Genomic DNA, 9,964 nt, shown 5'->3' on the forward strand with positions numbered 1-9,964 from the left:
CACTGATCCACCTCACTGATCCACCTCATTGATCCACCTCACTGATCCACCTCATTGATCCACCTCACTGATCCACCTTATTGATCCACCTCATTGATCCACCTCACTGATCCACCTTACTGATCCACCTCACTGATCCACCTCACTGATCCACCTCACTGATTGATTGGTTGTAGCTGAAGCAATGATTCAATAGTTGTGATATTGTGATAATGTGATAATGTGATATTGTGATAATGTGATAATGTGATAATGTGATAATGTGATATTGTGATAATGTGATAATGTGATATTGTGATATTGTGATAATGTGATAATGTGATATTGTGATAATGTGATAATGTGATATTGTGATAATGTGATAATGTGATAATGTGATATTGTGATAATGTGATAATGTGATATTGTGATATTGTGATAATGTGATAATGTGATATTGTGATAATGTGATAATGTGATATTGTGATAATGTGATAATGTGATAATGTGATAATGTGTTTGTGAAGGACTGATAAACTCAGAGCTTCAGGCTGCACTCGTCTCCAGTGTTGGTGAGACACTATTTTATCATTATTATATTATACGATGTTACATCAGATTCTATTATAAAATGTAAAATTATAATGAAATATTTGATATTAAATCATGCTATTTTATAAAATATATGGTATATAAAGCGTGTTATAATAAAACGTTTAATCCCGTCCGCAGGAGACGGCGGCTACGGTAACCACGGTAACCACTGCTCGTCTCCGGGAGGCGTGGCCAAGCACCTGCAGGAGAAGACTCCTCCCCCGATGAGCGTGAGCCGGAAGCCGGACCTCCGCACGCTGCTGCCCCCCCCCAACAAGTGCAGCAACATGCCCCCCATGGTGAGATCTTTGAATCAAAGAGGATGTGCAGCTGTTCTTTATGGAGATGCTTCGGTCCATTAGAGACACAAATAGGTGAATTGTGGTTATATGACACTGAGTGTGCCCCCCCCCCCCCCCCCCCAGAGCCACAGGATCAGTCCCTCTCAGAGTCTGTCCCTCTGCACGCAGACGCTCCCGGGACAGCTGGTGGGGGGACACCTGTCCTCCTCCTACGGGACAGGTGAGTACGACAAGCACAGGTTATACACACATACACACACATCTATATACACACATACACACATATCTATATACACATACACACACATCTATATACACATACACACACATCTATATACACATATACACACACATCTATATACACATATACACACATCTATATACACATACACACACATCTATATACACATACACACACATCTATATACACATATACACACACATCTATATACACATATACACACATACACACACATATACACACATATACACACATCTATATACACACATACACACACATCTATATACACATATACACACACATCTATATACACATATACACACACATCTATATACACATATACACACATACACACACATATACACACATATACACACATCTATATACACATATACACACATACACACACATATACACACATATACACACATCTATATACACATATACACACATCTATATACACACACACACACACACACACACCAGGTATCCGTGTGTTTCCTCAGACTTCGGCGGTGACCCGTCCTCCCTCAGCGGGTTCGGAGGTTCTGGTCTCGGGTCGGTACCGAGCTGGCAGCAGCAGCAGCAGATACACAACGTCCAGCACTCGGCGCTGGGTCACATGGGGTGAGAGGCTTTGGGGAGGGGGGGGGTTCAATGGAGGGCGCTTTCTTCATGTTGCTGAACCGGCGCCTCCTTCTGGTCCCTCAGAACCTTGTGCCAGAACCTGAACGTCTCCTCCGCTCACCACCCGAACCTCCACATCAAGGCCGAGCCGGCCTCCCCCCCCCGGGACCGGGGGGGCCTTGGCATGGCGGGCGCGGGGCTGGTCGGCGGGTGCGTGACCTTGGCCGGGTGCTCCGTGGGCCGTTCCCCTGGCAACAGCGCCTCCAGCTGCGGGAGCCCGTACGAGGGCAGCGAGGATCACCGCGGCAACTTCCTCCTCCAGCCGCTGGCCAATCAGGAGCAGCGCCACAGCCCAGTGAAACGCATGAGGCTGTCGGAGGGCTGGGCCACATGAAGGAGCCGCCCTGCAGCCACGAGGGGGGGGGGGGGGGGGGGCAGTGAAAGTTACCTTATTGTGTTGTCATGTTTTCTTGTGCCGAGTAGGCGTGCTCTATGTGTCACGGGGGGGGGGGGGGGAAGTCAAGCTGTTTCATAAGAATACAGTGATCAGGGACGAATTCATCACACTGCACTGAAGAGACAATCACTCACCTTCCCTCTGATGATAATGATGATGATGATGATGATGATGAGGGGGGGGGGTGTAGGAGGTGAAGAAGAAATAAGCACATCTATGCAAACAGAAGAAGAAGAAGTCTGGTACTCGGCACCGTGTTGCAGGTTCAACAACGTCACGCACTTCTAAACGTGAACGTGATGGAGGCAGGGAGGGAGCAAGTGGAGGGAGGAGAGGAGAGGAGGAGAGGAGGAGAGGAAAGGAGGAGAGGAGGAGAGGAAAGGAGGAGATGGAGATGAGAGGAGGAGAGGAGGAGAGGAGGAGATGGAGATGAGAGGAGGAGAGGAGGAGAGGAAAGGAGGAGGAGATGGAGATGAGAGGAGGAGAGGAGGAGAGGAGGAGATGGAGATGAGAGGAGAGGAAAGGAGGAGAGGAGGAGATGGAGATGAGAGGAGAGGAAAGGAGGAGAGGAGGAGATGGAGATGAGAGGAGGAGAGGAGGAGAGGAGAGTAGAGGAAAGGAGGAGAGGAGGAGATGGAGATGAGAGGAGGAGAGGAGGAGAGGAGGAGATGGAGATGCTGTGGTGGGTGGATGCTGAAGGAGGAGGTCCTCTGGACAGGTTGCATAGAAAGGTTTCACTAGAAGTCTGTGGATCAAAGATCAAAGCGTTGACAGCGTGTCAATCAGATGGAAACATGTTACTCAATAAGGAACCACAGTGTTTGCTGATACAGATCCATAAATATGTTGTACAAATATCCCTCCAAAGGGATTCAATTCATTATAAATAATGAGGCATGAAAAACTACATAAGAAATGGTAATGACTTAAGATTCTTAAATGTGGATTAAAATCTTTGACCTTTAGGGGTCAAATCCAACCACATCAAAGGCTTTGAATTCGACTCCATGAAGTATTTTGTCAGCGTTTATTTGCTTCCACACAAACTGAACATCTGGTTTTAAGAATCCAACCCACTGACCCCCAGAGGAAGCTAGCGGTTAGCTTAGCATAGTGGTCCCATTAAACAACGTTTATATATATAAATTCTTTATTATATCAAATTGATATTCTTAGATGACAGTAACATTCAGGGAGATTTTAATGTAACTGGAAGTTAAAGAAACAACAATATTTTAAAAGGTCAAAGGTCAAAATGTGTCTCACAAAAGGACAAATTCCTCGGGATTCTATATAAATGTCTTTTTACAACCCTAACCCCTTTACTGAAGTAAAAGTACAATTAATGTATGAAGAAAATACAAAAATCTTTCATATTGTAGGTCAATAGTTTAATAGAATTATAAAAGTAGCATAACGTAGAAATAATACCTCAAAATGATTCAAGTACTTGTACACCACCAGTGTACTGTGACTCTAGAGGGACACTGTGGACATTTCAGATAACTTGTGCCTTGTAAACTGTCTCCACCCCCCGCCACAATAAGAGCGTGAACAGAGCAGAGGCGGTTCACATATTAAATACATATACATACATATATGTATATGAATGTATATGTATACATATACATTCATATACATACATATATATATATATATATATGTATATGAATATATTTGGACCTTGAACCTGTGTCCCGAGTGGAACCCCTTTATTAAATTAAAGCTGCTTTAGTTTAGGACAAAAAGGGCGGAGCCCTGATGTGTTTTTTTCTGCAGGGGGGGGCAGACAGTTGACCCTGTGAATGACCTCTGTACCACACGTGTTAAATCTTCCCCTCTTTAGACGCGCTTCTAATAACCACGAGTTCGTGTTGTAACAGAAGTGGTTTTAGCGGCATAAGCGGGCCTTTGTCGCCTCGGGGGGGCGACGTTCCTCAGGAGGAGACGCACAACGTCTCCTTCACACAAACATCGCAGTTTGTATTTTGCAGAAAAATATACCAAAATAAAAACAGGCTGTTACGATGGGTGTTTTTTCTTCTTTGTTCCAGCGGGACGTTCTCAGAGGACAGAGGACACGTCTCTCAATACGATGTGTAGTGTGTGTGTGTGTGTGTGAGTGTGTGTGTGTGTGTATATGTGTGTGTGTGTGTGAGTGTGTGTGTAAGATCTTTGCTTCATGGCAGCGTCTCATCCGGTTCAGACCGGTTCCTGCTTATCAGCGTGCTTGGTTGAAGCCAAAACATGGTCATGTGACCCGCGGGAGGCCTGCTGCGTTCTCACGGCGTGACGCGCTGTGGGAGTGACCCAACAAACGATGAGCCTTTAAGAAGTGAGCCACTAGCACAGAGGAGCAAAGTGGGTCCGTTACCATGACAACGCCATGAGGAAACACAGGAAACTGATGTGATTGGAGGAGTTATTCACTCATGTAAAACTATGAGTGTGTACTATCTGGTGAGTACTAAAAGTAAAGCTTTTATGAGCCTTCATAATCAAACAAGTTAGTTAAATTAAAGGAAGTTATTATTTAAATGATTAAAAGGTGAAGCAGCATTTCTTCATGTGGGGAGCTGTGATAGAGACACTTTTACAATATGAAGTATAAATAGTTATTGATTCATATTTCAAGTTGTAGATCTTTGGTGTCGTTAACACAACTTCAGTTTCACACGACAAAAACACCACAAATGCCCCATTATTTCATAAAATAAAACTTTATTTGATCAAAAGATTGATCATGACACCAATAACATAATTATATATAATGCAGAGAAATGGAATAAACAGCAACAAATTATATGGAAAAACTAGTGCAAAAAAAAGAATGCAAATACAAAAATATATTGCACTTTGAAGTTTTAGGTGGAAGCTGTTTGAACAACATTCTCAATATGATGCATTCATCTGTAAACATGTGTATCTTTTTATGTCATTTCTTTCATCAGAACAAAGCTTCTAAAAAAGATAATAATAATAATAATAATCTATAGCAAGAGAAGCTTTAGTTCAGAGCAGAAACCGACAGGCGACTTGTGGTAAATTATATTGGTCGGAGTTGTGCTTTGACTCTGAGTCCCTGGTCATTAAAACACACACACACAGACACACACAGACACACACAGACACACACACACACACACACACACACACACACACACACACACACACACACACACACACACACACACAGGCGTTATTTTGTGTGTTTGTTGAGGTGTGAAACGTTTGGACCAACCAGAGGAACAAGAAACATCTGCAGAATAGAAAAGACACCGAGAGGAAAAACAGTGAAGACGGTTTGTGCAAAGTTCCCTGTGGAGGTGCAGAACCCCCCCCCCCACCCCCCCCGGCCCATAGACCTACGGTGACCCCCCCCCTCGGAGTCAGTGCGGATACATCATCTGGTGAGGAGGGACGATGTCCCTCAAGCCCTGGAGCGTCCTCAGCGGGACGGACATGTGTCCTGACATGTGACCTCCACAGGGTCGGGGTACGGGTCCACCTGTGGGGGGGGGGCGGGAGGGTCTTCATCACTGCATCTTAACCACATACTTGGTGTACTCTGTTTTCGTGTGTGCACTAACTACCTCGGAGTAGAGTGGGGGGGGCAGGTATCTGAACTGGGTGATGTAAGTGAGCAGCGGCCCCCGGTCCGCCCCCCCCCCCTCGGACCCGTCGCAGCCTTGCAGACACTCCCTCCTGTGGGCCTCCGATATCTCCAGATCGCCGTAACTCGGCGGCGCTGCAGCAGACAGACGAGCAGGTTAGAGAGCGTGTGTGTGTGTGTGTGTGTGTGTGTGTGTGTGTGTGTGTGTGTGTGTCTGTGTGCGCGTGTGCGTGTGCACGTGTTCCTTCTCACCCTCGGGCCGCTCCAGCCAGCCCGCGGCGCTGCAGCAGCTGATGCTGGAGGTCCGGGAGGTGCAGGTGTGCAGAGGAATGGTGCCGATCACCAACGGCAACGAGAGGGACAAGTTCAACCCGCCAGGAACGTCCACGTACACCTGGGGACGAGGGGGGGGGGGCATCATTCATATTAATGAATATATATTACTATTACAACATGGTACTTTTCAACAAGGAGTAGTTTTACTTTTGATACTGTAACACTTCTGTGTTTAGGTTAAATGGAGATTTGATGCCTTTACTCCTAAACAGTAAAACCCCGTGATGCCACCTTAACTTAAGCAGAGCATCTGCGTCCTTCTGGTCTTCGGGTCTGATTGTCCACAACGCGACTCACCACGAGGGTGTACTCCACCCTGATGATGGGACAGTCCAGGATGGAGGGCGACACCGGGGGGATCTTCAGCAGCTTGCCCTCCCAGCTCTGGCTCTTGCCCTGCGGAAGGGGGTCTCCCCTCAGGTTGGACACCAGCTGCTGGATCTGCTTCCCCTTTCCCTTGGCGAAGAAGGTCTGGGTCTGGTACAGGGCGGCCTTGGGCACCACCACCCGGGACGAACAGTTCTCCGTCTCGGCGAAAATGTGGATGGACTCGCCTTGGAGAGAAGGGAGAAGGGATCAGTCTGTCGGACTGAGAGAGAAGTGAAACCATGAGAGCGGAAGAACCAACAGGAGGAAGAGGGAGGAGTCAGCAGGAGCGTCGGGCTCACCTGGAGTGTAGCCCTTCCGCTCGATCTTGGCGCTGAGGGAGATGGGGCCCGATGCGCAGAACCAGCAGCACAGCGTCTTCTCCTTGGAGCCGGCCTGAGGAGCCTGAAGCACAGCGGCGTCCGTGTTAGCGTCTCCACAAAGTCACGGACACTTCGGCCTTCTCACGCCAGCCGGTTGTGAGACGCACTCAACATGGCGCTGGGGTCAGCTAGCCTAGCTCGACAGCATCAGTCATCAATATATATAAATAAATAAACCCAACATATCATAAGATTCTGTCTAGAACCGACTTGTAAAGGTCCATCCAGAAGTCCCCATAAGATCATTGAAGCAGAACACTTCCTGTTCCGGCTCGCAAGCACTTTTCAGTCAACCAAGTCGTGGTGGTTAGCTAAGTGGTTAGCTAACTGGTTAGCTAAGTGGTTAGCTAACTGGTTAGCTAAGTGGTTAGCTAAGTGGTTAGCTAACTGGTTAGCTAAGTGGTTAGCTAAGTGGTTAGCTTAGCATACAGCGTCTCTCACCAGCAGCAGCGGCGTGTTAATGTCGATGTGCTCGAACACGATCAACTCTTTCTTCACTTTCAGCGGCAGCAGCCACGGCCGGTGAAGCTCCGCCTTCACCCAGTACCTCACGCTGCCGTGCTTCCCCTCAAAGGAGGTGGCCAGGGCCCTGAGGGGGGGTGGGGGGGGCAAAGCAGTATTAGTGTACAAGTACCATGAAAAACTACCTTACAGTACTACATCACCAGTGACAGCCCTGTGGTCATAATCCTACTTTAGTCAAAGGGTTAGTATTAGGGTACTTGGAGTACTCACATCTGGGCCAGGTTGAAGCTACCTCTCGTTGTACTTGTACTAGGGTAAGGGTACTTGGAGTACTCACATCTGGGCCAGGTTGAAGCTACCTCTCGTTGTACTTGTACTAGGGTAAGGGTACTTGGAGTACTCACATCTGGGGCAGGTTGAAGCTGAAGGCGAACTCGTGGAGGCCGGTGTGGAGGACCGTGAGAGCTTCTTCTGATCCGTCCTCATCTGAAACAGAATCATTTACATGTTTGATCAAAGACGACAAAACGTTTTCTGATGTTAAAATCATTTTGATTTTTTTCCTTTGAGACAAAAGACAAAGTTGTTTATTGACAAAAGAAAATGAAAAGGAAGTTCACATTTAAGAGTAATCGTGTCACTTTATCAGTGAAGAAGAAACGGATTGCAGACAAAGAGCCTGAACTCCACTTCCTCATTTCTTCTGTTTTTCATTTGTGTGTCTCTGTGATAGCTGTCATCAACAGCGGTGTGTGTGTGTGTGTGTGTGTGTGTGTGTGTGTGTGTGTGTGTGTGTGTCCACACACACAGATCAGGAGCAGACCGGTATGAACCAGACTCAGCAGCCTCCTTCAGCTGGAAACCCGCCGCCTGCATCACAGCTCGGCTCCCCATTGGAGGACAGCGTGGCACGCAGCGGATGCCGGGCTCTGATTGGTCGGCCCGGACAAGCCCCTGCCCACATGAGCACAGCCTGTGGTGAGGAGGAGGAGGAGGAGGAGGAAGGGTGTCGGACAAGAACAGTGAACTAACAGGTAGACCTGAAACTCTGAGTTCAATAGAAGATGAGGAGATTTGAATGTTGTGGACGTGGTTCTGGTGTGGACGTGGTTCTGGTGTAGATGTGGTTCTGGTGCAGACCTCATAAGAACTAAAGGACCCTTCAGAAGATGTTCTTGTGAAGCACTTTTCCTACATTTTTAAAATTCTTTTTGGGCTTTTAAATATGTGCCGATCTTCCCTGAGGACGACCATGTGACCAAAGCTCAGGAATGTGACCCGGAGTCAGTGTACCAATCCATCCCCTGAAAGGTGGCAGTGATGTCATTGTGTCCCTGCTTCGTGACCTTTGACCCCCCCGGACAGAAAGAAGATAACTAAAAGGCCTCCATGTTCTGTCTCTCACTCCTTGGAGTCTTCTCCCAGTTAGAGCACTGGTTCCACTGGGAGCAGTCAGTGAACAACAGGTGGAGGAGGAAGCTCCGCCCTGCAGCTCGTATTATCCCCCCCCCCCCACAACCCCCCCTTCAGTTCCTGAACAGGCTTGAACCGCTTCGAACAAAGGGAGTTGGCTGCAGCTTCTCTTTACGATGTCACCAGAAAAAAGAGCGAAATGAAAACACGTTGTTTCTTGTTCTTCTTCTCGTTGTGTTTCGTCTTCTTCATGAACAACATGAACCGTGAAGACACCAAAGAACACAGCGGAACCCCCACTATAACGCACGCGCTCCCGAAGCAGAGCCATCAGCTGTTGCATCAGCACCGGGATCTTTTCAGCCTTTTCACCGTTAAGTTTTTCACAGGAATCAGCTGTTGTCAAACACGATCAACAGCTGACGGTGTAAACAACAACAACAACAACAGCTCCTCACCTCGCTCCTCCCCGATCAAGGTGTCCTGGTGGTGCAGGTACTCCACCTCCTCGGTGTAGTTCTGCGTGTACGCCGTGTTGGCCCCGGCGTTCCGGGACTCGGTCCAGCGCACCTTGGCGACTCCCCGCGCCGTCACGTCCAGGCTCCTCACGCGCACGTCCCCGGTCACCTCCACCACCACGCGCCCGGACACCGGGTCCCCGCCGGAGAACGCCGGCAGGTCGTTCCGGTCGGAGCCGTCCAGGTGGACCGCGAGGGCCCGCACCTTGCCCCGCAGCATGGCGGGGCGCGCACTGCAACGAGCGATGTGTCTACGCGAGTCTGCGGGGGAGGCGGCGTGCGCGCACAGCCGCGGGGTGCACGCGCACTAGCTGCGGGGGCCCAGCGGGGAGCCGCGCTCCAGCTCTCCTCCCCCGGTGTCTCTCCGGTGACGCTGTGGCCGCGCGCTCTTAAAGCCTCCGTGCGCGCGGAACGCTCCACTGAGCATGTGCGCACCACGCACGCGCGAGCCGCAGTACTGCTGCCCTCACACCAGAAGGATTAAAATATCTACTCCACCCTGCACTGTGATGTAGTAGAACACAATAAGTACCTTAACGTACCTTAAGTACTACAAATATTAAACAATGCAGTACATTTACTCAAGTACTGTAATGAGGTACTTGTACTCCCTTTGTGTATTTTATACTGAAACAAAGTAGAATATTTTTACCTGTGAAACCATCCGTTA

The 9,964-nt window shown here is 48.4% G+C and overlaps 2 protein-coding genes across 4 annotated transcripts in view; one reads left to right on the forward strand and one right to left on the reverse strand.

The window, feature by feature from the left end:
• Nucleotides 1-2,152, forward strand: part of LOC119227125 (myocyte-specific enhancer factor 2C-like) — a 16,011-nt gene extending 13,859 nt beyond the window's left edge. For all 3 annotated transcript variants that reach the window (XM_037485620.2, XM_037485623.2, XM_037485621.2), the window contains exons 7-11: nt 507-551; nt 712-872; nt 999-1,095; nt 1,623-1,743; nt 1,828-2,152. In XM_037485620.2, coding sequence (XP_037341517.2) covers nt 507-551; nt 712-872; nt 999-1,095; nt 1,623-1,743; nt 1,828-2,137 — 734 coding nt within the window. In that variant the 3' untranslated portion in view covers nt 2,138-2,152. The remainder of the gene's footprint in view (nt 1-506; nt 552-711; nt 873-998; nt 1,096-1,622; nt 1,744-1,827) is intronic.
• Nucleotides 2,153-5,549: 3,397 nt separating this feature from the next.
• LOC119226804 (arrestin domain-containing protein 3-like) lies at nt 5,550-9,649 on the reverse strand. The gene is made up of 8 exons (XM_037485098.2): nt 9,235-9,649; nt 7,768-7,849; nt 7,340-7,487; nt 6,818-6,920; nt 6,447-6,703; nt 6,066-6,207; nt 5,794-5,948; nt 5,550-5,708 (listed from the first exon to the last, which is right to left on the reverse strand). The coding sequence occupies exons 1-8, from the start codon at nt 9,512-9,514 to the stop codon at nt 5,649-5,651; spliced, it is 1,227 nt and encodes a 408-aa protein (XP_037340995.1). The 5' UTR covers nt 9,515-9,649; the 3' UTR covers nt 5,550-5,648.
• Between the last annotated feature and the right edge of the window lie 315 nt (nt 9,650-9,964).

Source organism: Pungitius pungitius, chromosome 18 (assembly GCF_949316345.1).
Source record: "Pungitius pungitius chromosome 18, fPunPun2.1, whole genome shotgun sequence".
Lineage (NCBI taxonomy): Eukaryota > Metazoa > Chordata > Actinopteri > Perciformes > Gasterosteidae > Pungitius > Pungitius pungitius.

Excerpts from the sequence above, each read along its gene's own strand:
- LOC119226804 (XM_037485098.2), bottom strand. The coding sequence starts at position 9,514 with ATGCTGCGGGGCAAGGTGCGGGCCCTCGCGGTCCACCTGGACGGCTCC. Across the intron at positions 7,488-7,767 it reads AGCTTCAACCTGCCCCAGAT|GGCCCTGGCCACCTCCTTTG; the intron begins GTGAGTACTCCA and ends ACCCCCCCTCAG. Across the intron at positions 5,949-6,065 it reads CTGGCTGGAGCGGCCCGAGG|CGCCGCCGAGTTACGGCGAT; the intron begins GTGAGAAGGAAC and ends TGTCTGCTGCAG.